At 32.0% G+C, this 17120-nt stretch overlaps 1 protein-coding gene across 1 annotated transcript in view; it reads right to left on the bottom strand.

Annotated features, from left to right (window-relative positions):
* The window catches only part of LOC111712178 (frequenin-1), a 14669-nt gene extending 1857 nt beyond the window's left edge, over positions 1-12812 (bottom strand). Inside the window, exons 1-7 of the mRNA XM_023486725.1 lie at positions 12613-12812; positions 10528-10599; positions 5593-5662; positions 4698-4792; positions 2812-2889; positions 1960-1989; positions 1521-1595 (exon numbers count right to left, since the gene is read on the bottom strand). Coding sequence (XP_023342493.1) covers positions 1524-1595; positions 1960-1989; positions 2812-2889; positions 4698-4792; positions 5593-5662; positions 10528-10599; positions 12613-12750 — 555 coding nt within the window. The 5' untranslated portion in view covers positions 12751-12812 and the 3' untranslated portion in view covers positions 1521-1523. The remainder of the gene's footprint in view (positions 1-1520; positions 1596-1959; positions 1990-2811; positions 2890-4697; positions 4793-5592; positions 5663-10527; positions 10600-12612) is intronic.
* Between the last annotated feature and the right edge of the window lie 4308 nt (positions 12813-17120).

The raw sequence follows: 17120 nt of genomic DNA, 5'->3' as shown, positions 1-17120 counted from the left end.
TGTGGATTGGAGCAAGGAGGTGGAACATGTCTTCAAAGAGGAAATCAGAGATTTTGCTAAATCTTTTAATAATCAAAGCCAAAGCTCCTGGTGGAAATAGCTATAAGAACCAAATCAAACCAAATCGAGCTTACTTTCCATCATCATCATCATCATCATCATCATACTCCCTTTAAAGTCAGTAGAAAGTTTGTTGCTTTTTATCACTTTTTACAATTCCCCGAAGTGCTTGGACAAATTAAAATTGTTTCATGTCTAAATTAAATTCTACATCTGGGCTAAATTCTAACCAAAAGTATTATTTCCTAAAGGGAGTGTTCGTGAAACATAAAAATAGGGTTCAGTATGAATAATTATTAAAGAGACAGTAGCCGTGACCTTCAACGATAGTATTGCTACACTAAACATTAATCTAATCAAAAATGTGGAAGATATTGTCGTTTTTCTGACACGAAAAAGGATAATTTCTCAATTGTTTCTTATAAGCAAGAAATGCGCAAGTCACTTTCGCAGAGAACCCTCAAATGAAAATAAATTTTTTAAAGAAACAAAAACATGTAATTCATACTTGATCACACATAACTGTTAAGATTACTGTTCTAAATCGGACATTGCCATCATTGTAGACTTGGCAATAATTTGGATCTCAATTTTTTTGCTAGAAACGCCATGTATTTCAGTATATCAGTCAGTTAGGACAGACTATGTAGTTCAGTATATCAGTCAGTTAGGACAGATTATGTATTTCAGAATATCAGTCAGTTAGGACAGACTATGTATTTCAGTATATCAGTCAGTTAGGACAGACTATGTATTTCAGTATATCAGTCAATTAGGACAGACTATGTATTTCAGTATATCAGTCAATTAGGACAGACTATGTATTTCAGTTAGGACGTACTTAGGACAGACTATGTATTTCAGTTAGGACAGACTACGTATTTCAGTTAGTACAGTACAAAGTATGTGTTTCCGTTAGGACAGTACAAAGTATTATTTCAGTTAGGACAAAGTATGGCTTCTGTTAAGACAGAGTATGTATTTCAGTAAAGACAGAGTATGTATTTCGACAGTTATGACAGATTTTGTATTTTAGTTAGGATAGACTATGTATTTCAGTTAGGACAGACTATGTATTTCAGTTAGGACAGACTTATTTCAGTTAGGACAGACTTTGTATTTCAGTCAGGACAGACTAAATATTTCACTTTCAGACATACCAGGCTATTTATTTCAGTTAGGACAGAGTTTGTATTTTGATTTAAATTTAATGTATATTAAATGTTTGATTATTGATTTTTAAAGCAAATAATCTAACTAGTAGCTTGAAAATTAACTTTTTAATGAAACAGGTCGGTTTACAAAATTAATGAATTAGGTCGGTTTACAAAATTAATGAATTAGGTCGGTTTACAAAATTAATGAATTAGGTCGGTTTACAAAATTGTTGTGTTTCATGTTCTTTGGCTGATTAACAACACTCGTCTTCCAATTCCAAACTTTTATGGATTCCACTGTACCTGCTACAAGCCCCCTGATGTATCTGGTTCAAGACTCAGTGCTTGAACTATCCTTGGATCATTTTTGCTTCCCTCCTAAGCAGTCAAATATTCAAAATAATGAGAGAAAAGAACTGAATTTATTGAATTGAATTGACTCAAGATTTTATTTCATCTTCAAAATTTACTAAAAATTATGTTAACAAGTGGAACAAATATTACAATGTAAACCAAGGGTTGATTGTGTTTGGCCAAAAAGCTAAGTAAAATAATACCAACCCAATACCTTGTCTTGTTAAAGATAAAACATGCATTTAGTCAAAATAGCATTATAAAACTTAAAACTTTTGTAAACTTTTGTAAATAATAATATTCTTAATTTCCATCCAGGAAATTATAATTTTCCTTCTTTCTTTCTTGCTAAATATTTTTTGAAAAAATTGGTAAAAGAATATTTTTCCTTGAATTCTTCCAGGGTTAGTTTGTCATCCTTGAACAAACAAATAATCCATTATTGGATGGAAGGAGTGGTGTAAATAGATGGATGAATGGGTGGAACCCTGTTTTGGGATGTTATTAATTGGGTTTCTCGATCTTTATTTGGGACTACCCCATAAAGTCTTAATACCAGTCGAAAGGCGTTTTGGTTTACAAGGATAGATGGACGGAAGGAACGATAGGTGGAAGGATAGATGAATAGGTGGACTGATTGATGAATGGAAGTATGTATTGATGAATGGAAGTATGGATTGATGAATGGAAGTATGGATTGATGAATGGAAGTATGGATTGATGAATGGATAGATAGATCAATGACAATATTTGTCTAACCAAAGATAATAGAACTATATAGTAGAGCTGAGCTCCTGTTCTCAGTTTACACACTCTTTACTGCTATATCCAAGGTAGCAGTTTGTACTGCTAATTTGTACTGCTAATTTGTACTGCTAATTTGTACTGCTAAGACATTTTTTGAAAATTACGTTTGAAGCCACACCCACTCTTTCTTATGAAGTTTTTAGTAGACATGAAAATTATGAGTTTTTCTACAAATGAGGAATGAGAATAGGATGGATTTAAATAATGAGGAATAAGAATGGAGTGGCTTTTAATTAATGATATTTGTTGTTCATGGAATGAATGGATGGATAATTTGTTGTTAATGGAATGAATGGATGGATTATTTGTTGTTAATGGAATGAATGAATGGATAATTTATTGTTAATGGAATGAATGCATGGATAATGTGTTGTTAATGGAATGAATGGATGGATAATGTGTTTTTAATGGAATGAATGGATGGATTATCTGCCTGATTTTTATCCATTTGATTGAAGATCTTCTCAACTCTTTTCTCTGGTGTTCCGTCCTCGTCTTGTGATTGCTGCCCCTGAAGATTAGAGAAGTCATTTACCTATTAGGGGTAAGAGTCAAGGGGTCATTTTGCTATGAGAGGACTGGAACATGAGGTCACTTTGCTATTAGAGGTCAGGGACATGAGGTTTTTTTGCCATTAGAGGTAGGGCTGGGCACGTTTTAACTTTTCAAGCCCTTTCGTTAACGGTTAGTTCCAACTGTTTTTAAAATAAAATCTCATGTAGCCGTTAGTTTTGAAGGGTAAGAACAAAACGAACAATTTTATTAACGGTTTATGAATTTGTTGATGGTTGTGAACACAGAAGACGACATTTAAAAACATCAAAACACTTTAAAAACAATTTTTTAGGCAGAAAAAAATCCACCGTTTTTCTAAAATCCGTTTCATTTTCGTTTTCAATCATTAATTTTTTCTTTAAAAATGGCTAATGCGTTTCGTTAACGATTTAAAAATTAATGCTGTTTGGCGTTTGTTTTTTTAAAAGCCTCCGTTTTGTTAACGGAAATTTTGCTATTAGAGGTCAGGGACATGAGGTCACTTTGCTATTAGAGGTCAGGGACATGAGGTCATTTTTCTATTAGAGGTCAGGGACATGAGGTCATCTTGCGGTTAGAGGTCAGGGAGATGAGGTCATTTTTCTATTAGAGGTCAGGGACATGAGGTCATCTTGCTGTTAGAGGTCAGGGACATGAGGTCATTTTGCTATTAGAGGTCAGGGACATGAGGTCATTTTTCTTTTAGAGGTCAGGGACATGAGGTCATTTTGCTCTTGGAGGTCAGGGCCAGAAAGCCAGGGTTCTTAACTTTAGAAACCGGAATTCAAGTCAAAGATTTTAAAGATTAAATTTGAGCAATATTAAAGTAAAAAACGTCATGAAACGGCCATTTTATTTTTTTTTTTTATATGTTTGAACAAAAATTTATAAGTAGAAGGTATTGAATATGTTAATTTTCTCAGATTCTTGTGGGGCTTTCTGAAAGACGAAAAAACATTTGATGTTTAAAATAAAAACCGATCACATTAGATAGGAATTATAAAGTTGGAAACCAATAATTAATTCTAATTGATTAATAGATTTTCTTTCATTGATTTTATGTTCTTTAATTACCAAGAGTCTAAATTAAGCTGGATATTTTTACCTAATTAATAAAACAGAAAAAACGAAAATGGAATCAAACATTTTCAACAATGAATAAATACTTGAAAATACTTCAAACTGCCAAGTATAGATTCATGAATTTGTTATGAATCCCTTTAAAACTGTAAATTTGATTTGAATAACATTTTTATTGAATTTAAAAAGTTTGAAGTGAAGAAAAGAGTTAATTAGCCAATTCTAAGATTGTTAAAATTATTTTGAGTATTTTTACTTCTTATTTTACGTATTCTCACCGCTTATTTTGCGTATTTTTATCGCTTATTTGTTAAAAATTACGTTTACTCAACCTATTTTCAAAGAAATGTATTTATACTTTTTTATTTATAATTAGGGTCATAATTTGGAATTTTTGGAACAATCAATAATTAATCCTACTAGTATTCGGAATTCCAAAATTTTGTTCACCATATTTGCATCTTGATGCAGATAGAAATTTGCTAGATTCTAATTTATCATTTAAGAGCGAAATCTTTCAAATTTTTAATATCTCCGTCAATTTTGAAGATAAAAAGAAGGCAAACCACATTTTAAAAAACTCATTAGACGTTAGGTCTTTATTTTGATACAATCTTTGTCATTTATCAACTATCGGAAATCAAAGACGATATCCATGTCGTCTCCTCTCATGTTTATTGGGACACCCTGCATACATTTACTTACCACCATTTGATAAATAGCATCTACTATATTATACATCTCATTTCTTGTAATATAGCCGTCATTGTCAACATCATACAGTTTAAACGCCCCTGAACAAAAAAAATCATCAAAATGACAAATTGTGCAAGAAAAATTGTTTGTTTTTTCAAATTTTTGTCAGACTATACGATTTTTTATTCGAATGTTTACTGCTAAAAATGTGAACAAACTTTTTCAGGAGAGCTATTAAATATTTCATCCCAGACTGTTGTGGTAGCTCCATATTCATTTTGTAAAATATTATTTTACTTTCAGAAAAGTAAACAAGCGGAAAGCTTGTTCCAACAAAATAAAATACTTGACATAAATTGTGGATGAAGGGAGGAATATGAAATTTTACAGAATATTACCAGACGTAAACAATCCACAAATATAAAACAAGTTTGCGCATTTTTCAAGCCATTTTTTTTCTTCAGATTCGTGGATTTCAAGATTTGATTCAACGGACAAGAAGGGGTTATATTGAAATATTGACTTCTACAAAAAAATAAGTTTTTTTTTATAAATTCAAACTCCCTTTAACTCATAAAAATCTTAGTTTACATATTGTAAACTTGAATATTTTATTTTATTTTTATTTTATTCTTAGTCCAGCAATCACTATGGGACTTAGAAGGACGGGAAGCGTTTGCTTTATTCAATTTGAATTCAAGTGGTTCATACAAAAATCTTTACACTTAGAGACTTGTCTTTTATACATTTTTACTATAAACGTCTCAACCGACAACAAATATATAAATGGTAAAATTGGGTTTTAAAGCACATTCCAGTTGTTCTACCTATCATCATCATCATCATTATCATTAATATTATTTTCATTATCTTCAAAATCATTATCAAAATAATCAGTTAAAACTTACATTATTCTCGTCGAAAACTCTGAAAACTAATGACGCAAATTTTGATGGATCACCGTGCGGGAAAAACTGGAAAAGATCTTTACATTTTTACTATTATTTACATTAAAATCTATTTAAAGGGACTGCTCGTGCAATTTTAGTGACTCTGCAGTAAAAGGTCGATGCCCGATTCACAACAGTACCCCTTCACACCTTTATCTGAGTAACAATGTGGAAGACATCGTCGTTTTATGTTTTTCTATGTAGCTTGAAAAGTGTTTAATTTTAACAATTATCTGCATTGTTTCAGTTAAATAAAATCACTATTGGAGAAATTCAATTTCAAACAAAGCTGTGAATCGGACATGACACTTTATCAATGTCAGACCCTGTCTACAATCCCAAAAAGATATCTGTTTATTTTGTGATCTGAAAGAAGAATAAATAAAAGATGACTGAACAATTATTAAATGTATCCAAAATATCAAAAGGGATCAGACAGAGTTGGAGAAATTTACGATTATTGCAGAAATTTCCAATATTTCTGAGAAAAGGGGAAAATATAGATTTTTAGTACAAATTGATTCAACATTTTGGTCCAAACCTTATCTAAAGTATTTTCAAGGGACTGTAAAGATGACAATGCCCGATTTACAACGGTATCCTTAAAAGCTTTGTCTGATCAAGTATGAATTATTATTATATATCCATATGTTGGTTTCTTAAAACTGTATATTTTCATTTGCGCATTGTTTCTATGCAAAAGTATTTTGCGCATTTCTTGCTTCAAAGAAGCAATTGAGAAATTTTCCGATTTCCAAATTTATGGAGGGTTACGTGAAATTTTGCTGACAATCCCTTTAACTTGGTCGTAGTATTTTCTAATTTTGTGAGCAGTCCTTTTAAAGTTCTTTTGATGAATATTTTAAAAATATTTATCTAGAATTCCGCCCAGCTGAGATAAATTGAATTTTTAATAGTTTATTAAATTCCAACCGACAGAGGAGTTTTTAAATTGAATAAATTGATGGGGTAAATAACAACATTTTTAGAAGCTTATTTCATGAATAATACATATATTGCATAGGTAAGATCAGAAATATGTGTTAAAATAGATTTTTCCCTTGTCTACAAGGGATTAGAATGCGTAAAGATCTAAAAGAGAAGAACAGAAAACAGACGTATGACCAGATAAAAAAAATATTTAATCCAGAGTTCAGAAAAAATTCAGATGCAAGAGTATACAGAGTTCAGAAAAAAAAGAAAGCAAGATACTCAGTGATTTCAAATTCATGGCTCAGAAAAAAAGCAAGATCATTTAGAAATAGTTCTTACTTGTAACACGGCAAACTACAAGGACATCCAACAAAATTCTTTATTTTTATTTTCAAAATTAGCCGAAGTATGATTGAAGGATGGACCAACAAGAAGAAAATGAAGAACAAGAAATAAAGAAATCTCAAATATTTTCATCTGATATTATATAAATATTTGAAAATATTGTAAAATAAATTATTAAAGTTAAAAAACATATAGTGCATAGATAATGGTTCTATGTCCATCTTGTAATAACACTACTTCAAGATTCTAATAAAATAAAGTCATGTTAGTGATCATTTCTCAAAAAACAATTTTTAATGATATCAAGGTACTATTTTTACTATCCGATGTATAAAAAAAAAGAAAAAAGGGAATGAATCATAAAACCTACTCAAAAGACCCCAAAATCATAACTAATATTTTAATATGCAACCAGATAAACTTTCTTTTCTTTTGGAAGAAAATCTGCTTACTATTAAAGATAATAATTTTGCAACATTCTACTAAAAAGTTAGCAATTCAAAACCTGGCCCCGTTGGGACAAAAATACGAAATAAAATATACAAAAGTTTGATTGTAAAACAAATTGATTAGATTAGATATTTCTCGGTTCAGACATTGCACTTTTTCCTGGAACATTTTAACTTTACCCCAACTCAACAAGTTTTGTTATTGCTTAATCAAACTTATATCTTTGTTTCATCAAATATATATTTTTGTTTAATCAAATATATATTTTTGTTTCATCAAATATATATTTTTGTTCCATCAAAAATATATTTTTGCTTTTTCAAACTTGTATTTTTGGTTAATCAAACATATATTTTTGTTTTATCAAACTTGTATCTCATCCTGATAAAACTTATGTTTTTGCTTTATCAAACTTATATTTTTGTTTTATGAAACTTGTATTTTTACTTCATGAAACTTGTATTTTTGTTTTTTCAAACTTGTATTTTTAACTTAATCAAACATATATTTTTACTTAATCAAACATATATTTTTGGTAAATTTATATTAATCAAACAAATTTTTTGAAAGTAATCATCCAATATTTGTTTTTACACAATATGTACACTGCAAACCAAGTCATTGCTTTCATTTAAAGTTAAAACTAAATTAAACATGAAATTACAAAGGCTGCTTGTGGGGAACGCCCTCCCCCCTTCCTGGAAAATTGGGGGGACGTGCCCCTCCCTGGAAAACTGGGGGATAACCCCCCCCCCGTGGAAAAAATAGAAGTGCAAGAAGAGAGAGCAGGCACCTTCTGGTCCTTCAATTTTGAATTTTAAGAACAGAAATTTCCCTGCGGTGCCACTTTTAAAAGTTTTTTTTTTAAATCCAAATTTCCCACCTTCCGCCCCCCAAGCTGCTCATAGTTTTCACATAAAAATGGCCAAATTCACTGAAAATTTTTTTTTGCCCCCCAGGGGGATAAAAATATTATAATCCGCCCCTGCATGAAAACATTATGAACAATTAACGTAACATTTTTTCTAAATCAAAAAACGTAAAAGGATCAAAATAAAATTATTTTAGGATCTAGGCACATTTTTTAAACTTTTGAATGCGCAGAATGATTTTTACTGTTCGCGGGAAGATAACACTATAATATTTCATATTTTTTTATTTTAAAACTGAAAGATTTCATTTAGATGCAAGAGGAGAATTAGTTTAGCTTATTCCGACCCATTTAAAAGTTCAGAGCTCAGAGAGAAAAAAAAAAATAATTGCTGAAAATCTCAGTTAGATAAAGTACTTTAAATTATCATTAGAAAGCTCGTCAAACTAAAGTATATTGCACGCAAGATTAAAATCTTAAATGTTTTTAATCATAACCATCTTATTAAATTGAATTATAGTTATCGAGAATAACTAAGACGTGTTGAGTACCTAATATGCTACCAGAGCTGAAAACTTTATAACGGTGGATTTCGAGATTAATGTATGATCCTCTCTTTTTCTTAATATCGAGACTAACCTAATCTTGTACTTGTATCCTGAAAAGTGTATAAAATTCAACCAATCAGAGTCGCGTATATGAAGCCGATAAATTTGAAATTTTGCGCGCAATTTAAGATTATATACAGAAACGGGAGGGACTCTCTAAATTAAAAAACCGGTTTTTGATTTTTCTCTACTATATCCAAGATAGAACGGTTAAAGAAGAAAAATAATCAAAACTGTGTTCATTGGATACTCAGATTAAGTAATCGGGATTAGGGATATCTCATTCTAAAGTTTTCAGCTCAGATAAATAATATGCTTTTCTTATAACTGTGCGTCAAATAAAAAGTAGAGAAGCTACGAGGTCACAAAGTCGTGGTAATAAAACTGGATAAATTTTACATTCTCGTTCTATTAGTTTGCTGTGAAAGAGAGACGAGAATCCTACTTTCTAGATTCTTAGATTCAGTGGGTTTCACTGAAAATGAGAATGTATAGACGACTAATTATGTTATTGTTTATATTCATTCCAAGTTTTAAAAAAGTTAAAATGCCGCTCGAACGGATATGTAAACAATACTGTTATCGAGTAATTACGGTTCGTCATTTGTCAAATTAAAGCATGTCATGCTATTATTTGGTCGCCTTTGAATATTAAGAAAAAAATAACCAAAAACCAGATTTTTCAGACAGCTTCGCGTCCCGATTCTAGTGACAATTTTAGATAAACAATTTGTAGTGGATACAAAACGCCCAAAAACAAAATGTCTAATAACAAAACACCCAAAACAGAACACCCAAGAACAAAACACCCAAGATTTCAAAATATCCAAAGTTACAAAACGTCCAAACTTACAAAATGTCCAAAATTACAACATATCCAAATGTCCAAAATTACAAAATGTTCAAAATTTTCTAAGAATATCAAAATAATAAATGTTTAATTACAACTTAAAAACTAGTATTTTTATTTTTAAACAAAATAGATTACAAATCCTTACTTACTAAGATACTAAAATATAAGATACTCAGTATGCAAGTTACTAAGATACTAAGATACAAAATGTTATATACTACATTTATTAATCAATACAAGACATTTTTAAACAATGTAAGACATTGTCAATTTTGGACATTTGGACATTTTGTAATTTTGGACATTTTGTAACTTTGGACATATTGTAACTTTGGGCATTTTTTATTTTTGGACATTTTGTATCTTAGTAGTTAGTTTGTTAGTAAGTAAGGATTTTCAACCCACATAGACATAGCTGTTACAGACAGCTATGAAAAGTTGCATCAATGTTCAAGACCTTGTCAATAATATTACAGACCAGGTCAAATAAACATAAAAATAGTACAAAAGAACCAACAAGTTGTAACTTTGGATATTTTATAAACTTGGACATTTTGTAATTTTGGACATTTTGTAAATTTGGACATTTTGTAAATTTGGGCTTTTTGTAATTTTGGGTGTTCAGTTTTTGGACGATTTGTAACATCGGGCGTTTTGTTATTGGACATTTTGTTTTTGGGCGTTTTGTATCCACTCCAACAATGGTGCTTCTTTTAATTTCGAGGATTTCGACCGTCCATAAACTTCCATGGGGCCATGTAAAACAATTCACAATAAATTTGAATCCAAACGGTTCAGCCGTATTCACATAAATAAAATGTTTCGATCCCTGAGTGTATATTTTGATGAATCCTGCTTCTGTGAGCTGACCATCAGGACAATCCTTCAAGAATCCTTTATACATTATACATAAACATTATACATGCTGTTATATGAGAAGGAACAGATGAAAAAATAATAAATAAATATAACAAATTATCAACCATTCTTGTTTTTGTTTTATTTGATTAATTTTTGAATAAATGTTTTTCCTATTTGTTCATTTTATCAGGACATGGAAAGTTGTCCTTTAAAGAAAATGTCTCGAAGAAATAAGCATTTTTTGGACAAAAATGGGATGGTTGAATTCTCTATTTTTTTAAGGTTTAAATTCTAAAAAACTAAGAAAATAAATGAATTTTCTGGCGGAAATAATAATTATTTCAAATAAAATATTATTTCATCTTGTCTTAAAATGTATACATTCACTTTCAAAAAAAATTAAAACAAATAAAAATTTAAACCCGGAGAGGGTTCAATGATCAACCCGCCTGAGCTCAGGGTTAAGATTTTAGAGATTTTTCTCTAGTAAATCGTTTGATAAAAATAACGCTAAAGATAGCTTTATTTTTCATAAATTTGAATGATTAGGCTTTAGGACACTTCGCACCCCTTGTTCTAGAAACAATTCAAGCGTTTAAATGTTAATTTTCAACCGACCATTGTTTATTGGTGATGCTCAAAATATTGCGGATTTTCTTTAAACATTCTTTAAACATATATACATAAACATATTTCTTAAAATAAAAAGAATTGTAAACTTTTAATCTTCCATAACCCTGGCGTCGTGTGAGTTGCCACAAAAAGTTTTTGACGTTTACTGGATAAAGACGACAAACATGATGAATATATATACAGGGTGTCCCAAAAAACCGATCTTTAAGACAGTGTAGAACTCATCATGGTTCAATTTTTAAAATTTGTAAATTTTTGAAATCTTTGTAACATTTACGATCGATTGAAACCAGTAAGAGGTTCGTACCACTAAAATAAAGTAAGTATTGACCGTTTGAAGTTTGCCATTTTGCCTGGGTTGAAAATCCAAGTTCTGTATCCTTCTTGGTAAATCTTCAGGTTAAGTTCCTCCCTTCTGATTGGCAAATATATATGTGACAATAGTTAAAGGGGTTCTAACATGTCGGGATATTCCGCTGGCACTCCAGTCCATTAACGCCTGTTCCAATCAGGGTTCAGTCATGTGTTTGTTGTCTATTCTGAACCAATAGAAATAGTACGTATCATAGATAAAGATAGATTGCGCATAAGACGACATTTTCCATCTTGAAAGATATAAATGTACAGAGATGTTTTAAAGATATTCCTATTACATAGATTAACTAGGTCGGTTGTGAACATTGGCTGTTCTTATGTCATTGAGTACTTGTGGTGTACATGATTCTCGTCAATATGATATATTGCTCAGTGAAATATTGTTGTTCAAATAGTTCCATTCCCGGAGTTATTTTACACTCTATTATGAAATCTATTAAAACACCAAACCACCCCGCTTATCATTGAAGTACACCTTGACCCCTAGAAGTATGAGTTCGCGGACTGTACAATTCTTGGTGATTTTGCGTACATAAGCTATCTATGTTTATTTATTTATCTATGAATAGTATGGCGGTAACATCTATCTTTCTATCTATCTCAATATCAAATCAGAGTTATGAATCCTTCAATCGGCGCTATCAGTAAATGGAAATATTTACTTCTATTACCTTTTTCTTTCATGCCATAAAGCAGGCTGTCAATTTCTTTTGTGGTACTCAACAGCAAGGAAATATTACTTTCCTGTGTTGTAAACTCAGGTCTTGCCATTATTTAACAATAACTGCATTTTTAAGATTTGTTTAAAAGATTTCAATGTTTTTCAGACACTAAGAAAATTCCATAATATGTTTAAAATTCGAAAAAAATAATATATGAACTCAACCAAACCAAAATGACAAACTTCAAAAGGTCAATACTACCTTAATTTTAATGCTACAAACCTCTCATTGATATCAATCTATAGGAAATGTTCCAAAGATTTCAAAAATGTACACTTTTTTAAAAATTGAACCATAGTGATGTCTTAAAGATCGTTTTTTTTTGGGACACCCTGTACGTTTACTGAATAAAGACGACAAACAGGATAAATATATGCGAAATAATTTATTAACTTACAATATGTTTCTGCGATTAACCGGTCCACGGTATCCTGCTTCAGCTTCGAATTCTTTTTCCCCATTGTTTCGGTTTTAAAACTTTTTCTTTTTCTTCAAATTCTTCTTTCCCTTCCTCCAATTTTTTAAAAAGATTTAAAAAAATGTTTTTCTACAATTTCGATTACATTTTTATTTTCTGAAATATAAAACGAAATCATAATCTTATTACAGAAAATTTTACAAGATTATACGTTTAGATGAATAGTTAGATAGACATAAATTTAAACAATTTAATTGGTTTCGAATACTTAGAATATCAATAATTATTAGAATATCGAGAATTATTAGAATATCAAGGACTTTACAATTATTTGATATAATATACATATATATGTCTCTGAACTATGAAATATATGCAGTATGCCCTTTGTCTTGCGGTATTTTAAATACCATCTTTTTAGCATTAAATATTCATAGTTAGGGCTACAGAAAAGTATTCGAGAATAGGTAAGGTCAACCTAAAGGGTATAGCTGCTTGGCGCTACTTCAAAGTCGATCTGGTCCATGTAGTTGATGCTAATGTAAGATCCTGCAAATTGACCCCCCCTCTATTTTCATATTGTGATACAAATCTATAACATTTAATACGTTTTTAGAAAGCCCTTAAGTGTATTATATATAAGGGTATCCATGATCAGATACCAAGACAACTTTTTTAACATTTAAATCTTCTTTTTTACGCTCTAAAGAATTTAATTGCTTTAAAATCCTCAGAAAATTTACTGACAAAATTTCATTCAATTCAAATTTTGAGAATGGAAAGTTTTAATTGACAATACTTAAATTGATCAGAATATTCTATTGTATTTGTTTTCGTAGTTAATCAATATTGACATTTAAATATTACATATATATAATACTAGCTGAAGGGCCAGGAGCTGCCCGAAGAAAATAAAAATAAAAATTTGAAGAAAAAAAATGTCATCCCATTTTAAAGAAAAACATAAAATTTTCATTTTTGATTTGATTCGACCTTCTCTCTTTTTACGGTCAAAATAATTTATAAAAGTGCATACAACTGATTTTGAAGTAGTTTAAGTTCGAAAATAAAAACTTTCAGAACGGAAGAGAAAATCTATAAAGCCCTTTCTTTTAAATAGAAACTGAAATTCTATAATTTTATCGTTGCTAAGTTCAAAATTTAGTTTTGTTTTAAAAGTTTTATATATATATTGTAGGGTAGGAGCAGAAACTGTAGAGGAGTAGGAGTAGGAACTGTAGAGAAGTAGGAGTAGGAACTGTAGAGGAGTAGGAGTAAGAACTGTAGAGGAGTAGGAGTAGGAACTGTAGAGGAGTATGAGTAGGAACTGTAGAGGAGTATGAGTAGGAACTGTAGAGGAGTAGGAGTAGGAACTGTAGAGGAGTAGGAGTAAGAACTGTAGAGGAGTAGGAGTGGAAACTGTAGAGGAGTAGGAGTAGGAAATGGAAAAGAGTAGGAAATGGAAAAGAGTAGGAGTAGGAACTGTAGAAGAGTAGGAGTAGGAAATGTAGAGGAGTAGGAGTAGGAACTGTAGAGGAGTAGGAGGAGTAGGAACTGTTTAGGAGTAGGAGTAGGAAATGTAAAAGAGTAGGAGTAGGAACTGTAGAAGAGTAGGAGTAAACTGTAGAGGAGTAGGAGTAGGAACTGTAGAGGGTAAGACTAGGAACTGCAGAGGAGTAGGAGTAGGAACTATAGAGGAGTAGGAGTAGGAACTGTACAGGAGTAGGAGTAGGAACTGTAGAGGAGTAGGAGTAGAAACTATAGAGGTGTAGGAGTAGAAACTGTAGAGGAGTAGGAGTAGGGACTGTAGAGGAGTAGGAGTAGGAACTGCAGAGGAGTAGGAGTAGGAACTGTAGAGGGTATGACTGGGAACTGTAGAAGAGTAGGAGTAGGAAATGTAAAGGAGTAGGAGTAGGAACTGTAGAGAAGTAGGAGTAGGACCTGTAGAGGAGTAGGAGTAGAAACTGTAGAGGAGTAGGAGTAGGAACTGTAGAGGAGTAGGAACTGAGGTTAATATAACCAACCAGGGGAGGATACAATGGAGGTCTCCACTGAGCGCCAATGACGTCAGATTACGCGGACTGAGGACGGTTAAAGAACCGGGAGTATGAGGGGTTAGAAACGGGAATCTGGGGAGATAAGGACGGGGTAGAAAATACATAAGTGTAGTAAAAGGGGAGATAAACGAATCCGGGGAGAGTAAAAAAGAAACAGAATTAAAAAGGACAAAAATAGAAATGATGGGGAAAGTACGGGTAAACGATAAAACAAAAATGTTCAAGTAAAAGTATAGGGAAGGAAAAGGAAGGGAAGGAGCATACAAGGATATTAAAAAGAAAGAACAGACAAGGAAAGCACAAGGAAAGAGAGAACAGAAAAGGAAGAAATGGACAAGAAAAAATAGAAGGAAGAAATAAACAAGAAAAAATAGAAAGAAGAAATAGACAAGAAAAAATAGAAGGAAGAAATACACAAGAAAAGATAGAAGGAAGAAATAGACAAGAAAAAATAGAAGGAAGAAATAGACAAGAAAAAATAGAAGGAAGAAATAGACAAGAAAAAATAGAAGGAAGAAATAGGCAAGAAAAATAGAAGGAAGAACCAGACAAGAAAAATTACAAGGAGGGAACAGACAAGGATAGTACAAGTAAGGGACAGATTGGAAAAGGAAATGAAAGGAACATACTATGAAGGAACAGACAAGGAAAGAACAGGTAAGGGACAGACAAGGAAAGAACAAGTAAGGAGCAGACAAGGAAAGAACAAGTAAGGAACAGACAAGGAAAGAACATAGAAGGAACAGACAAGGAAAGAACAAGGAAGGAACAGACAAGGAAAGTACAAGGAATGAACAGACAAGGAAAAGTACAAGGAGGGATCAGACAAGGAAAGTACAAGTAAGGGACAGATAGGAAAAGGAAATGGAAGGAACAGACAGGAAAATACTACGAAGGAACAGACAAGGAAAGTACAAGTAAGGAACAGACAAGGAAAGAACAAGTAAGGAACAGACAAAGAAAGAACAAGTAAGGAACAGACAAGGAAAGAACAAGTAAGGAACAGACAAGGAAAGAACATGGAAGGAACAGACAAGGAAAGAACAAGGAAGGAATAGACAAGGAAAGTACAAGGAAGAAACAGACAAGGAAATGAAAAAGTACAAGGAAGGAACAGACAAGGAAAGTACAAGTAAGGGACAGATCGGAAAAGGAAATGGAAGTAACAGACAAGGAAAGAACAAGGAAGAAACAGACAAGAAAAAGTACAAGGAGAAACAGACAAGAAAAAGTACAAGGAAGGAACAGACAAGGAAAGTACAAGTAAGGGACAGATAGGAAAAGGAAATGGAAGGAATAGACAAGAAAAGAACTATGAAGGAACAGACAAGGAAAGAACAAGTAAGGAACAGATAAGGAAAGAACAAGGAAGGAACAGACAAAGAAAGTACAAGCAGGGAAAGTGCAGGGAAGGAAAGTACAAGGAAGGAACAGACAAGGAAAGTACAAGGAAGGAAAGTGCAAGGAAGGAAAGTACAAGGAAGGAACAGACAAGGAAAGTACAAGGAAGGAAAGTGCAAGGAAGGAAAGTACCAAGAAGGCACAGACAAGGAAAGTACATGGAAGGAACAGACAAGGAAAGTACAAGAAAGGAAAGTGCAAGGAAGGAAATTACAAGGAAGGAACAGACAAGGAAAGTACAAGGAAAGAACAGAAAAAAAAGAATGGACAAGGGAAGAACAAGGAAAGAACGGACAAGGAAGGAACAGACAATGAAAGAACAGACAAGGAAAGAACAGAAAAAGAAAGAATGGACAAGGGAAGAACAAGGAAAGAATGTACAAGGATAGAACAGACAAAGAAAGGACAAGGAAGGAATAAACATTGCAAGGAAAAGGAAGGAACGAACAAGTAAAGAACAAGGTAGAATTTAAATGTTGTATTGAGATTTGTATCCTTTCTAAACTATGAAATGAAATTATCAACAAAAGTAGGTCTATACAATTGAAAGTGAGGTTAATTTCAATTCAAATTGACCTCAAAAGACATTTATGGTTAAACAGCTAACTTTGTTACCCTGGCCTGAACCTGAGACTTGGAAGGTCAGGCCAAATCACGGGTTGGACCTTTCTTCACAACCCCCCTCCCCCCCCCCTTGTTTGTTTCTACATAATAAAAATGCCTTGATCGGAATAAGTAGTAAGGATATAATGAAATTTAGGGTCAGAAAACCCTTAGGTCTGTATATGTCAGAAAACACTCAGGTTAGTTTCCTCTAGGTCGGATGTGCGAGTACCCGTTAGTTCTAGTGATACGACACCCCTGTGAGTATGAAAATAATGAAGACGACTTTTACTATTCTTGATAATTAAGCAGCAGGAACGCGGCACAAGTACACTTCGTAACAAATGTAAAC

The sequence above is a fragment of the Eurytemora carolleeae genome, unplaced genomic scaffold (assembly GCF_000591075.1).
Source record: "Eurytemora carolleeae unplaced genomic scaffold, Eaff_2.0 scaffold1028, whole genome shotgun sequence".
Taxonomy (NCBI): Eukaryota; Metazoa; Arthropoda; class Copepoda; order Calanoida; family Temoridae; genus Eurytemora; species Eurytemora carolleeae.
This window is presented reverse-complemented; position numbering and strand designations above follow the sequence as displayed.